At 42.6% G+C, this 15,669-nt stretch overlaps 1 protein-coding gene across 2 annotated transcripts in view; it reads left to right on the forward strand.

The window, feature by feature from the left end:
- GK5 (glycerol kinase 5) overlaps positions 1-15,669 on the forward strand; it is a 246,835-nt gene that overhangs the window by 103,125 nt on the left and 128,041 nt on the right. For both annotated transcript variants that reach the window (XM_085633633.1, XM_085633634.1), the window contains one exon: positions 77-152. In XM_085633633.1, coding sequence (XP_085489759.1) covers positions 77-152 — 76 coding nt within the window. The remainder of the gene's footprint in view (positions 1-76; positions 153-15,669) is intronic.

Below are 15,669 nucleotides of genomic sequence, written 5' to 3' on the forward strand. Positions count from 1 at the left end.
TAGTCTCTGATGCATAGGTGCATATTATGCCAGGCAGTACTCTTCAATAAAAATGCACTATCTTTGCTTTTTTCAGGTACGGCAAGCTGTAGAAAAAGGAAATTGCTGCTTCGGCACTATAGACACCTGGCTTCTATATAAACTCACAAAAGGTAAATACCCAGACAGTGGTTAAATAGCTGTATAAGGCACCCAATTCTCCTTACACATGGGATAATATACCCTTTATTAATAGGATATCACAAGTCCTTTGCCTAATGGAAGAATGAAGCAGAACTCCACGTTCCTTTATTAGGTCACATAACTCCCAGGTGGCACATAATAACCTTTTTATGCACAATAGTGGATGTTTTATTCCTTATAATGTATGGTCGTAGGTGTCCTGAGTCGTGCGGTGTGTAACCGGTGAAGCAGTGACACCAGCTGTGTTTGTGCAGCATTCCCACCCTGGTATGACTTGACTGAGGAAGGTAATCCATTAATAAAGAAAGTACCTCTAAGCAGAGAATGAATGGCCACCTGGGGAGATTGGGTTTGCAGAAATATGATGCAATCTAGAACAGACCACTTACCATAGCACGGTCAAATAACTACTGGATTTATTATCTCCATCTATTAGCAATGGGAAGATTAGCAACACAGCAACAATGCCACAAAGAAAGTAAGATGGTCCCACTTTCGCCAGGTTTTCTTATGTCCTCTTCTTCCTGGTCTAACTGCCATTTTGTGCAGCCGATCACTGGAAAATAAAGGCTAATGCAGGGCAGTCAAAAATCAAATTCCTCAGAGGAGTTGCCAGTTCTTGATGGGAAATCTTCCTCCAATACTAGACATATCCTTTGAGGACATCTCACCAGCTGACACCATGAGCCAATGGGTAACACACACCTAGTACCTCTTTTCTGCCCATTCTCACTTCCAGCTGAAGTATGGTATTTTCTGGGTCATCTCTAAAATCGGTGCCTCTGTTTATTCCATGACCGGTCACTGAAAAAATCCTACAGCATGATTGTTAGTTCCTGTCAAAGGACACTAAAGGGTATAATTAATTCTCTGGCTCCAACGGCTGGACCTATTCCATCGCCACTTAATGTGTGCCCATACTTGCAGAGGTAAAGTACCCTTCAGTCACAATGAGGCAACTACCCAAAACAATCTAACCCACCAATCCACGTCTTCAGCCTGGTTCATGGAGAGACTGCAGTGCATCAGCTTCCAGATGAGACAGTCCCTTCAAACTACTCTAAATCCTTCCATGCACAACTATTCTTTTGCTTCCTCTGCCTCAAGAATAGGAGAGATGTGGTGCCGCAGCCAGAGCAGCTGACTCCGTAGCACGGAGGATCACGGTTGGGACGCCGACCGTAGGCAGCTCAGCTCAGCATCATGTGACTCTGGGCAATAGCTCACTTATTCACCCCGACGGACCCCAAATATGGATTATTATTATTTATTATCATCAAGAGACCTTTCAGTTGTAGAAATGTAGAGTACTTTAAGAAGTTATACTGTGAAAAACCACTCCGATATGCAGCCTGTAATTTGTGAGGCACTACCAAATCTAACTTGGTGGTTTAGAATGTTTGTTAGTATTACACTACCAGTGCCGAGAAAAGGTACCGGTGTCCTCTCACAGGCCCCTAGTCCCACGAGCACCCAACCTTTACAGACACTGAATAATTAAATGCAGTATTTTGGTTTTATGGTACTCTGAACAAGGGCTTTTGAAGGCCTGGGTTTAATTGCAGGTTATGTAGTAATTTATGGGAATGTTGAAAAGGGAAGGGCATTGGGAATATCTCTGAAAACTGAGATCACATCTTTGGATGGGAGATGTTTCCTAGGGATTGATTAACTTTAGGGCTGATGATATGGAAATTTAACTATTCCTGCTGATTGAGACCCTGTCCCCATTCTTAAATCCACTGGGCAGGATTTTGAGGTCAACGATGTTGATAATTTTCAGTAAGGGAATTTCCTTTGACGGCTAGGGAAAGTGTTTTTTCAGAAGTGTGATTCACATATATTTTTTCCTACTACTAATATTAAAATAGCATTCGGTGAAAACAATGCTACAGTGCAGTTATGATAATGAAACACTTTACACTGAACTTCTATTATCAAGATGTCATTGTGTGCAATTTTCTACTGAGATCAGTGTACAACAAGATTTTCCAAGGTTAATTTTGGACCTTGGGGCTGGCAGCCCAATTTCTAAAGATGTTCTATGTAGCCAAGAACAACCAGTAAAATTGGATTTACATTTTTATTCAAATGCATGATAACATTTTAGTAAAACAAAACCCTTTTTTACCTTAAATTGAAATAGCCTAACCTCAAGTTGAAATTGATTTTACCCATAGGGATGAAAGGCGAATAGGAAATGTGTTCATATGGTGTTTGTTGTCCATATTCAGAATTCCCTTTCCATGAATAATGACTGTAACAGTCGACCTGTTAAAGGGTTGATCACTTATTTTGGCATGTTGGGATACCTTGCGTTTTCCTGAAGGTGATTTGCACCCGCCACCACTTCTGCACTTTCAGGGAGCGGCTTTTTCCCTTAGTTATAGCCCGGGGCCTAAACGATATGCAAAGCTGAAAAGATCGATATTCATCCAAAAAGAATGTAAGTCTATTCAGCTGCCAATCCCCCCCCAACAGAGATTTCTAGTTTGCACATACTTCTTCAAAATCCTACATTTCTTTTTTCAAACAACATGGTAAAGGATTTCCATACATTTGCTTTCAGCAAGACGGAGGGAGAGGCCGCTGTAAGAGGGTCGATCGATGCTTTGGTATAATAATACATTGTTTTTCATACTGTGCTCCATACCGCACTCTATCATTTCGAAGCACGCTTGGGCCCTCATAAGTTTTTGATAAGATAATTATCAAACACCGAAATGTTTGGAATTTATTGGGTGCTTACAGTACCAAAATCTGAATTTCTCAATAATAACTGGGAATTTTTCTTCATTTACATTCCAGTAGGTGTGACCAACTGAAATTTAACAGGGATGTAGTTTTTATCGCTTCCAGTAAATACTGTTTGCTATAAAAAAAAAAACAAATCTCTTAATTTGAAAATCTGTGGTAATAGCAGGTATTGCACATCTTGGAAATTATCAGCCCATTCGCAGTCAGGGACTAACTGACAGATGTTAGAGTTAACCCGTTGAGCTCTGACTGATTCAGCCATTTCGCCAGCATTATGCTTGCGACCATGGATGTCGATGAAATTCCTAGCTGCGATGGTATTTGGGCATAAAGGATTTTCTAATGGCCTATAAGAAGTGCTGCAAGAATGGCACTGTGGCTCACCCAACAAGCATTTGCAATGCAATAGGTCTCACAGTTACACGAGTTAAAGCTATTGGCATTGTAAATGACAATGCCTTTTATTTATGTTTTAAAACGAAAAAAAATATAAAAGGCATTGTAATTTGCAATGTCAATACCTCAAACTTGCGTAAATGCGAGACCTATTGCATTGCAAATGCTTGTTCCAATTTGTTTTCTACCACAGAGTGCCGAGCTACGCTGACAGTTCTACTTTGGTGTCTCATCTAAAACTGATTACAGTGAATCCATGACATCACAACTGCATTGTTAAGGAAATTACAACACGAGAGCATTTTTTAGGTTGGCTCAGTGAAGTGGGCATTCGTCGAGGTTGGTAGACTTGAGTTAGGTAAACGAGACAATATTAAAACCTGTTTTTAAAGCGCTAAGAAACTGAAGAAGTGTGGAATGATGAACTGTTAAAAAAAAACAAATTATTGTAATACAATAAAAATATGTTTTCAAAAGAAAGCTCTTGCTGCAGATTTCTGCCCGATCCCTGCACATTGTGCAAAGGAATCCGGAATGAAGAAATATGACTTTGTGAAGAATGATCATCACCTTAGTATTTCTTTTAATTTAGTTTATATTATGTATTTTCCAATGTGCACTACGGCAACTGATAGTCAACAGCACGCGAAGGAACGACACACAGCTGTTTACAAGGTTTAGACCGTTAATTTGTACTTCTGAAAGAGGGAGTGAGGATTCCCCACACCTGCATTAAAAGAATAAAGTGTCATGGCGAACCAAGTGAATATGTAAATCATCGGCTCTTAAGCTACTTTCAGAAGATGGATGCTAGGAGCATTCCTTGAAAGAAGCTGCATCTGCGTTTATACATCCTGGTAAAGAACTTAATTGTATAACTGAATCTGTCTCTCTTATGAATATATACATTTAAAAAAAAAAATTGTGAGGCCCACCTACCATCACATTGGCCAGGGAACAAAAATAATAACTTTGATGGGCCTTAAAGTATGAAATGTCTGGTTTGGTTGGGCGCACTGCCAAAAAAATATATTAAAACAACAATGTGTATTGTATGAAATGTTAATACCAAGTGGGTACTCCTTCAACCGGCATCCTCAGGAAAATATGCTATTATTTCTGGCACCATAAATGATAACACACCTATACCTTTCTGGTACCATGTAGTATCAAACGGCTCAGAATTCTGTCTCCTAGCACAGCAGTGAGAATCTTACCACTTCTAGCGCACGGAGACCCACGTCTTCTGAGGGTTTGCATGGGAGTTCGCACTGCACAGAGCAGAAATGGTCGCATCAATCAATTTTCCAGAGGCTATAGGTTCCCGCAGAGAAAATTCGCCCTCGTGCTGTTCCACAACCACTTTGAGCTGTTAAGACCCAACCCTAAGGTGAGTTATGTTTAAGGGGCCATAGGTTTTCACACAAAGGTTAATCAGCTAAAATTGCGTGGCCCGGCTTTGCACCGAAACCGAACACCAAGTGAAACACGGTGCAAAAGATGGCCAAACTGTCATTGGTGGCAGAAACGTAGCATGCATCATGTATGCGGCATGGAGAGTACAGATTCTATGCCTATAACCTTTCTGCAGTCATCTGCCAAGAGGATCTTGTACTGGGTGGTAAATCTCTTATCCGTTTGTTAAATATGCCACTGTTTTCTATCATTTCCAAAATGCAGCTCAGCTATTTCCCACCCTGCTCATCACAACGTGAATGACGGTAAATGGGCCGGCCGGCACAGACTATTCGGATGTGTGAGCACCATCTTCCCAGGGGTGTAACCCATCTCTTCGAAGGCAGGGGTGGTGGGGGGCATTCCACCCAAGGCCATATCTGTGAGATATGGGGAACCCTCTTCACATCCTGCTCATTTTAAGTTCCACCATTGCATCTCCCGTCACAAACTCAATGGAACATCGGCACACGAAGGGGAGAAATGAAAGCAGGGGAGTGAGTCAAGGGAGAGAAAACCCAAACATTGTCTTTACCAACCAAAAAGGAGGGTCGATACAAGAAGCTAAAACAATTGCAAAAGAAAAAGTGGGACCAAAACACAATAGGCCAAATGAGTCCCATATATAACAAGAAATGTAAACAAGCGGCAGAGAAAGCGATCGCGAAAGTGAAAGCGATCGCTATGGAAAAACAAAGAAGTCTGCGAGTGGTGCGCGCGCGCCACAGCGAGCCATGTGGTTTCAATTATCGCGCTGTGGTAAATATTTCTCCTTTACCGGGACTGAATTTGATACAGGAACATAGTAAAATAGCTCAATGAAATGAGAGGCAGAATCCGTGATATTAGAGTTTCAGAATGGGCTTTATTCCAATAAGCGATTATAATCGGATGCTTCAAGTTCCATCACCACGGGAGTTCAGGAAGTGAAGTACATACTTTATTGACAAGCAGTAACTTTTATAATACATACATCATAATGAAGTGAATACAGTAGGCGTAACAATTGATAAGGACATTGACGTTTGGTTTGCGTAACCGAAAATGGGTGTAATAATGAGTAAAAAGGAACATGATTGGCTATGATGTAATACATAGGTGGATCTATAAGATAATACTTGGCATTGATGCGCGCGCAGCAGTCTGACGTGTAATTGACGTGTAACTAGGGGGTGACGGGGACTTGACATTTAGCTCTACGTGTGGAGACAAGAAGTCTGGGGGGTCAAGTCAACCTAATCCCAAATCATATCTAACATCCTATGTTTAAAGAACTATGTTATCCACAAAAGAAGGACTCTCGGACAGAATCTATTCTATACTGACTGTGCGTGCGTGTACAAGCGTCTAGGTGTCTACACTGAATGCGAGGGGGTAGGAATATTCCATGGTAACAGGGCTATGAATTACTTGCATGAGGACAGAGAAGATGGGCCTTTTTGCTTGGTAACTGGAAGAATGTTTACTTAAGCTACTAGGCAGGAATGCATCGGCTGAGGGGGAAGCAAATAATTCGAAGGTGAAATACAGTTCTTGGCAGAGAATAGGCTGATGTCAGGCTTCGTGAGCCGCGCAGAGAATGAGACAAAGTTCATGGTCACAGATGCAGGCTTGAACTGGAGCTTTCAGAGGCAGAAGGAAAAGGAGTTCGATGACAGAATCAGGGCCTACTTGCCTGGACTGTAAAATGGCATAAGTGAACCATATAAAGCCGGTGGCCTTTCATATTTAGGAATGGAATATCCAGCCCATTTATGGCGGATCTGACAGAGGACATGTTGACGGTGGACGCACATGTGTTTGCGTCATCATTACTGGAACTGGAGGGAGCATACATGTACTTGCGACATGCACATAGAACCGTTGGGGTCCAAGATAGGGGACATAACTGACCAGAAAAATCCATATTTCCACATTCCCTCCTTGTCCCCTTCTTGCCCTTCAAGAGATATCAATCTTCATCAATCCATTGATCTGTTCATATAGCATCATTTGTTCTTCTTTCTTCTTCCGGGATCTTGAATGAAAATCTTGATGTGGAATGCACGATGTGGCACATAGACCACAAATTGCTGGTCCACATTGCAGACATAGACAGCAACTGAATAGTATGAGAAGGCCAATACCTAGGAAGGATAAAACTCTCCATCCCCAGGCTGATACCGTATTCCAAAACCAACTGGACCAAGTCCAAGTGCCTGGGTTCTGGTGTATCTGGCTTACTATCTTATGAAGGCGAGTGATCGCTTTATATACGGATGGCGAATTTTCTGGTATGAATACGCAGCAGCTTGATCCGATGACCCTACAAGCTCCGCCTCTATCAGCCAGGATGACGTCAAGGACAAGACAATTTTGAAGCACAACAATCCGCATAGCAGACTGTTCTTCTGTTAAATTGCCTAAGGCGGAAATAGTTTCATTCACTACTGCTTCAAGGGTTCTAGTTAATCTACGTATTAGCTTACTATTAGTAACAGTACCTATATAGGGAAAGATGCCTTTATTAAAATCTACATACTTGTCCCATGTCGTCTCAGTGTAATCGACAATGGGGAGATCTCTCCGTTCTCTGTTGTGTACTAAATGAATATTTCTGTAATAATCAGGAGGAGCTAGGAAAACAGGTGGCAAAAGGAATGCTATGTAGCAGGTACCATCCCAATCTAGAGGTAGACGCATATATGCAGTCTGACCACATATAAAGTAGGAGTGGCGAGAAGCTCTGAATGAAGATTTGCCTTGATCACTGAATTCTACTGTAGTAGTGCATTTACTATGGCCCATATGTATAGAACCAACCTTTCTTACACACAATTCACCTTTCGCTGGGAATACTGACATGGTGGGTAAGACTAGCTCAACTTCGGATACGACATTTAGAATCATGAGATTAGGTGTAAAATTACCTAATCCATATACTTCATTTTCTAGATCAGTTCCTGTTCTTTTGGGGCGACCCTCCTTGTCAGGGTAGCAGACTTTGAGTAAAACTAGGTTCAGGTTTCCCCATATCCAATGGTCTTGGTAAACTGCTGTGTCTGAGTCTATGGAATTAATTAAACTAAACCATGCCCCACAGGAGCCATTATGTGTAAATGGATGCGGAAAGAAAGGCAGGACTCCTTCATAATTCTGATAGGGAGGGAGTCGGCCACACACCCAACAATTGGTGGCGTTACTAGTCTGATGGGAATGATGTAACATACTAATGAAAGTGTTATTGCGCAGCGCAAGTCTATAAGACAATTCATGCGGAGGTAAGTCACTAAAAGAATGTTCAGCAGCAACATTATAAACATGTCTAGAAATAGGGTAATATATGTGCAACAACATACTTGTAATAATTATTAAAAGACTCAATAAAAACAAAATTAATAATGTCACTATGCAGTGGCTACGCAGTGATTTACAATACGCCTGTCGTTTCAACATTTTTCCGGTATTTCCTTTACTTAGGTCCAGGGGATACATGTCAGAGACAATTCAACCGCTTCACCTTGGAGAGGACTTAAACAATCAAATTGCTCGACTTGGTGGGCCTAAGCTTTAGTTTGTAATTTTCAGATTTGTTAGGTTCAACAAAAGGGAGTTTTGTATCAGTCTGGGAGGGAGTGCAGGGTACAATGTCTATATCCGAAGGTAGTCCATGAAATTTTTTTATGTGGCTTGAATGAATCCAGCCCTTGCGGCCCTCGATCTTCACGGCTGTTCTTGTGGTCAACAGGACCAACTTGGGTGCTTTCCACCTGGGCTCCAGTTGAGTCGTTCTGTCGAAATTTCTCACAAAGACAAGATTACCCGGAACAACGTCATGGGGTTTCACCTCAGTGTTGTCGGGAAAGGCTGCGGCTACCTGTGAACGAGAAGATTGTAGTGCAGACATCAAGGAAGCCAAGTAATCTGTCAGCATATTACAGTCAATATCAGTTATTTTGCGTGGTATGGGCGTCCCCCACATATTCGGTGGTCTACCGAAGATCACCTCATACGGGGATAGCCCTGTTCTAGAGTGTGCTACCATTCTCATGTAAAAGAGTGCAACTGGTAATGCTACTATCCAGTCGACCCCTTTCTCTCTGCATATTTTGGACAGTCTGATTTTCAGTATCTGGTTATGTCTTTCTACGAGACCTGCTGCCTCGGGATGTCGGACACAGTGGAATTTCCACTGATAACCTAACAGAAGTGAAACGTGTTTCATTAATTCGGATGAGAACGGCTGGCCGTTATCTGAGTAGACAACACGTGGTAAACCGTATCGTGGGAAGAATTCTCGAACCAACTGTTTGGCAGTAGTCGGGGCAGTGTAATCTGAAACCGGGTACGCCTCTGTCCAACGGGACAGAGCGCAGACAACTACGAGAACATATTTGAATCCTCGACATCGTTCCATCTGGATATAATCCATCTGTAGGACTTCAAAAGGGTGATCAGGAGGCTGAAATCCACCCTGTTCTACGGGAACACTTTTTCCTGGGTTGAACTGGCAACAGATCATACAGGTACGGACCTTTTGTTTGGCTGCTGCTCGTAAATGCTTATTAAACCAAATGTGTTGAATGCTATCTAGCATAGCTTTTTCTCCTAGATGTGCTGGACTATGTATAGTGTTAATTATGACTTGGACCATTGAATCAGGGAGGAACCATACAGACCTTTCCTTCATCATCCATCCTTGGTCCGTTTGGATCCCTCCTAATTCAGTCCATTTCTTTATTTCGTCCGGTGTAGCATGTGTCTGTATGTCAATTACGTCAAGAGTAGGAGCTTTAACTGTCATACAATGTGTCGGTGTCGGGACTATTGTCTTTGTCATATCGGGGGTTTGAGTTTGAGCAGTCAGTTTAGCTGTTCTGTCGGCTAGATCATTGCCTTGGGAAATGGTATCAGTAACCTTTGTATGGGCTTTACATTTCATAATTGATATTGCAGTGGGTAGATGTATTGCATCTAATAATGCATGAATGAGGGGTCCGTGCTGAATGTGGGCACCGTGGGAAGTTAAATAACCTCTCTCTCGCCACAGCACGCCGAAGTCATGTACGACTCCGAATGCATAACGTGAATCAGTGTATATGTTGACTTTTTTATTCGTGGCTTGAATACAGGCTTGTGTCAGAGCGATGAGCTCTGCGGCTTGAGCTGACAAAGTATTTATACGATTAGTTTCAATGACTTCAGTATCTGTTGTGACTGCATAAGCGGCTACTAACTCTCCTGTACTTGTTCTCATGCATGAACCATCGACATAAAATGTCAGGTCTGGATCTGACAATGGAACATCGGTCAAGTCTTGTCTGGGTTTTGTCGTTACAGTAATAACTTCAATACAGTCATGGGCTAGTGGGTCTGTTCCGATTACTGGCAAAAGTGTGGCAGGATTCAATGTGTTACAGCGTCTTATTTCTATATGTGGCTGAAACAATGTAAGTTCATACCCTGTAAGTCGTGCTACGGTCAAGTGTTGTGTTTGTGTTCTATTTACAAGAACCTCTACTGCGTGTGGTACTTGAACTGTTAATGGATGTCCTAACACTATGGCATCGCTTTGTCTGATTGCTAAGGCTGTTGCTGCCACTGATTTCAGACATGCAGGCAAAGCCTGAGCTACGGGATCTAATGTACTAGAAAAATAAGCACATGGTTTGTGTGCTCCTGCTTGTTCCTGTGTGAGTACTGACAAAGCAGTACCTTCGCGTTCTGTAACAAAGAGTGTAAACTGTTTTCTGTAACATGGTGTTGCTAAAACTGGTGCTTGACATAAAGCTTTCTTTAGTTTTTCAAAAGCTTGTGTGTGTTCCTGAGTCCAAGGGAGAACAGTCGATGTGGCTGCCTCCTGGGTTGTCAACTGAATGAGTGGTTTTGCTAGGAATGCATATTGCGGGATCCACTGTCTACAATATGAAGTGAGGCCTATGAAAGCCCGCACCTCCTTTTGTGTCTTGGGTATTGGCATGTTAGCTATCAACTGAATGCGGTCGGGTGTAAGCTGCCTTCCCTCCTTGTCCAGCGAGTGTCCAAGATAAACAACTCGCTGGACACAGAATTGCAGCTTAGAAGGGGACACCTTGTGCCCTTTTTCGGCTAGAAATTGTAAAACTGTCAGTGATGCTTTCTCACATTCAGGTTCACTTCTTGCGGTGATCAGCAGATCATCGACGTATTGAAACAGAGCCGTGTTAACTGGCATGTGGATACTGTCAAGTTCTCGTTTCAATGCTTGGCTATAGATGCTGGGGCTTTCTGTAAATCCTTGAGGTGCGCGTGAGAATTTAAAGCTACGTCCATTTAAACTAAATCCGAACAAATATTGGCTTTCCGGATCTATTGGGACACTGAAAAAGGCATTCTTGAGATCGATTACAGTGAAGAATGTCGCTTCGGAATCAATAGCTGTCAGTAATGACGAGATATCTGGGACCACAGGGAATTGTGGCACAATGCATTTGTTTAACTCGCGCAGATCAATAACCAATCGATATACTGGCGGGGCCTTCGGATCTGTTCGTTTAAGAATCGGTATTATCGGTGAATTACATATATTGGAGTCTGTTTCCACAACTACTCCTTGGGCAATGAGCTCGTCAATGATTTGTAGTAAAGCCACTACAGCATCTGGTGGTAACTTGTATTGTCGCATTCGTGGTAGCACCACTCCTGCCTTTAGTGTGACTCGATATGGTGTAATATTCATGCAACCAACATCAGTAGGGCCTTGTGCCCATAGATGTGTAGGTAAAGTCTGTAGTCGGGGATCCATGTCTCTAGATACATAGTGACCTTTAAAATCACGTAAAAACAATCTTACTCCTTCCGGAGAACAACATATTATGGCTCCTAGAGCTTTTAACGTTTTTATTCCTAATAAATTTTCTGGACATGATTTAGTAAGCAGTAAATCTGTAGTTCGGGTCAGAGGTCCTATCGTGAGTGGAAGAGGCTGTGACACTTCATTAACAATAGGTTTGCCTGAAAAACCAAGGGAAATATTCTGTGAGCCTGAGAGGGGTGCCCCTGGAACTTCACTACGTTTTATAGTTGTTCGACTTGCCCCTGTATCGAGTAAAAATTTTCTATCTTGACCTAATAATTTACTATGTACATAAGGTCCTTCTTGATCTACAGGAATCTCGATAAGGGGTAAGTCAACTTCCCTCTCTAGGCTAGTTCATGCGTAACGCTGATACTCGGGATATTCATACTGTGCGGTCTGATACATTTGTCGTGTTGTTGTTTGTGTGGCAGCAACAGGCAATGGGGGTGCAGCTGGCACAAACTGTATTGGCTGTTGTGCGGCTGGCATTGCCTGGACATGCTGTATAGCTCCTTGTTCATTCTGGTCTTGTCTGAGTGGCCGTGATCTTTCTTGTGTTTTACCTATGGCGATATTATGTTTTAAAACTGGACAATCGTGTACGTAATGGCCTGGCTTTTTACAATAATTGCATGTCCCTTTTACAGGTCCTGCTGAATCGGAATGTGTCATACCCTTTTTATGTCCTTCAGCTGGAACTGTCTGGGAAACTAGCATTTTCATTTTTGTGTCTTTCATGCGTCTGTGTTCATGTTCTTGTTCCTCTTTAATTCTATTGTGGTGGTACTGTAACATTTGTAACATTTGTGTTGGAGTGTTACCTTGCCAGGTACTTTCGAATTTTAATACTCTATTCTTTACTGGAGGCAGAGCATTTTCTACTAATTTTGTTACAAACAGATGTGGGTATGATTCGCTACTTGCTTTTATGCCACTATTTATACCAAAACATTTTTCAAAACGGGCATAGTAATCACTAGTGTCTTCATCTTGCTTCTGTTTACAGGCTGAAATTGTACCCCAATCTTCCTTTTTCGTAGTTAATAAACGTGGCAGTACCTGTACTAGTAGTCCTGGTAATGCCTTAGTTTTGTCCCCAAGCCCCGAACCTGGACCTCGGGCCCTTTCTTCTGCTTCTAATGCTGACCATTCTATCTTTTGATCACCTACCTCCCACTCTTTTTCTTTGAGTTTCTCATAAATGCCAGCAGGCATCAACACCTTTAATATTGTCATAATGTCGGGGTAGGTATACTCTCCCATGAGTAACATGTCTTTAATTTCTCGGTGAAACCCCGCTGGGTCCTTGTCATGACTGGGTACTACTTTCTTCATTTCTAATAATTCTATTTTCGATATAGGCGTATATACAAATACGCGTTTAAACTCATTGTCCTCACCCTTTATTGGGTGCACTTCTCGTAAGGGATTCTGTCTATCTATGTGATACGTAGTTCTTTCCTTGACGGACAATGGAACATGTTCTGAACATACGAAAAGAATATACTGCTTTCTTGATTCTAGAATTTCTTTAATTAATTCAGTACCTGGACCTCTCCATTTATTCATAAGTAATTCAGTCAGTATGTCAGGCAAGGGACCAGGGTCCGAATGCTGACTCCGATATAGTATAATGAGTTGTTGGATCATATAAATCCCAGCTAACCTTTGTTCATCTGGGGTAAGATTCAAAAATGTGCGTACTACTGTATCATCACTATATTTTCCGGGACTGTCCACCCAATGGACAGCTGCCCTGGCTAAATCTTGTTCATCCATAGAATCGAGGAAATGATAACCCCTTCGTTCTCGGAGTAGTTTGTCGGCGGTTTGGAACGAATGCTCGTTAGACCTTATATTAATTATAGGTATTTGAAAATTCCTGTTATTATCTGGACACGTCGGATGTATTGAGTCAGTATGATATCTAGTCTGATTCCTATTACAAGATCTTCCTCTACCTACATAGGCTATGGTGTCTGACTGTCCTGTGGGCAGTCCTGGCCCTTCTTCCTCGTTTTGTTCGAACTCGTCTGTCTCTAATCTCTCTTCGTGTAGGCGTTCTATTTCTTTACGGATCTTTCGGCACATGGCTATTATACAATTTTGTTTATCATGTCTCCCTTCTGATATATTCTGGCTCCATCTTGTAAGAATTCTCATGGCTTCCGGGTCTACCCCCGGTCGGTCTTGATTTCTGATCACACAGTTTATGAGGAAACGTAACAGTTCCCCCTGTATCTCTACTTTCTGGTATTCCATAGCTCTGTAAATACATTCTGGATCTCGCCCTGTTTGGACAAAATGATATACATTATCTAGATGTGCAGTCATTCCTGGTAACTTCGCTAAATACACTGCGGCTCGTCTGATACGCAATGATGCTAGGGTCATTTCGTCCTCTTTTCCAGGCACCGGGTCATATCTACAATCTATAAGAAGTTCCTTAAGCGCACGGGCACTAAGGAGTTTGGGTGTACGTGAATGCGCTGACTCTTGAAAAGTAAACTTATTTATTCTGGGTGGCGTAGAAAAGACATTGGTAGCTCCTCCCGCGGCTCCATCTGGGGCGTCGGGTGTAAAAGGATTCGTTGAACGTGACACAGCAACTACAGGTGTGGACACAGCCATAGAAGTGGCTGTAGGAGCGGATACAGAAACCGATGTGCTTGCCGGAACTTGTGACTCGATTTGTTGCTGTAGGGATACGGGTACTGGATCTTGGCGTTGAACCTCCCTGGTAGGCGGTCTACGTGGGGCGGAATTGGCATACTCGGGAGCTGCGTCATCTAAATATGAGGAAAGAAAAACATCTTCTGCGGTTCTAGGATGCCCCTTAGGATGTACCTTTATGGGGAACAATGGGGTTGGCAAGTCTTTTGGCGTTTCCGGAGTAGCCTTAGGTAATCCTTCGGCCAGAAGGGGATACATACCATTCATAAGGGCATTTCTTTGTCTGTCTACTTGTTCTGATTTCACTCGGATACCTTCCTCAATTAATAGATTCTCTCGAACTTTATTGGAATTCTCTTTACTCTTCTCTTCCTGTCTACGTGCTTTTTCTGTTCGTCTATGTGATTCTTTACGCCATAATTCAACGGCGTCTTTCTGTGACTGTCTGACTTTCCTTTTCCATAACTCTTCCTCGACTTTCATGATGCACTCTGCATCCCAGGTCCCTGCTGTGGGCCACCTCTGACTTTCTGGTAATCCCTTGGTATAGTCTACCCATAAATCAAGAAATAATATAGCGTCTAATCCATGTTTGTGATACATAAAGTGCCCTGGGGTGTCCCTAGGAGGAATAGGGACGGCTTCTTCGAGAACCCCTTTTCTGGTAGTGATCTGTCTTAATTTCGAAAAGAACGGCATATTGAGAACTGACCTTATACTTGATTTTGACCTGATACTTGAATTTGAACAGGCTTAATACAATAAACACGATAATGAACAGTCATTCATACCACGATATACTTAAACACTTCAAACATTTAACATTAAACCTTTAACTGAAACAACAATGATGATCGTCTGCATAACTAATCACCAAGCTTAATTCTCGACAATAACTAGATAATAACTAGACACTTCGGAATACTTGATATACTGCTAAACAGTACAGATACACTGCTAAAACAGTGCAGACCGGATTTGTGTACCCAAACCCGTCTTGACCGGCACAACCTATGTGCACGTCAGAAATGCCTCCCCAGTAATGGTACTCACCGGGTAGCTTCGGAAACGGAAGGCCTCAGTAACTTGAACTTGACTCGGATTTGGACTGGACTCGACTCGACTCGTCGGACACTGGGCTTGACGTCGGACTGGTGGGTCTCTGTATACCTCGGATCTTGCTCTCTCAGCTAGGCTCTGGTCGGGATACTTCGCACTTCTCACCGCCTCGTCTGGGTGTTGATTGCAGTCTCAGTCGCCCCCGCTTGACCGGAGGGAGATACAGGAAATCCTGCTGGTACGCGTTATTGTCCGTCCAGCTGTGGCAGGAGACCGGGCCTGCAACGCACCGCCGGCGCGTGAGATGAGAAAGTGTCCCTGTTCGGGCG

The sequence above is a fragment of the Triturus cristatus genome, chromosome 11 (genome assembly GCF_964204655.1).
Source record: "Triturus cristatus chromosome 11, aTriCri1.1, whole genome shotgun sequence".
In the NCBI taxonomy this organism is placed as follows: Eukaryota; Metazoa; Chordata; class Amphibia; order Caudata; family Salamandridae; genus Triturus; species Triturus cristatus.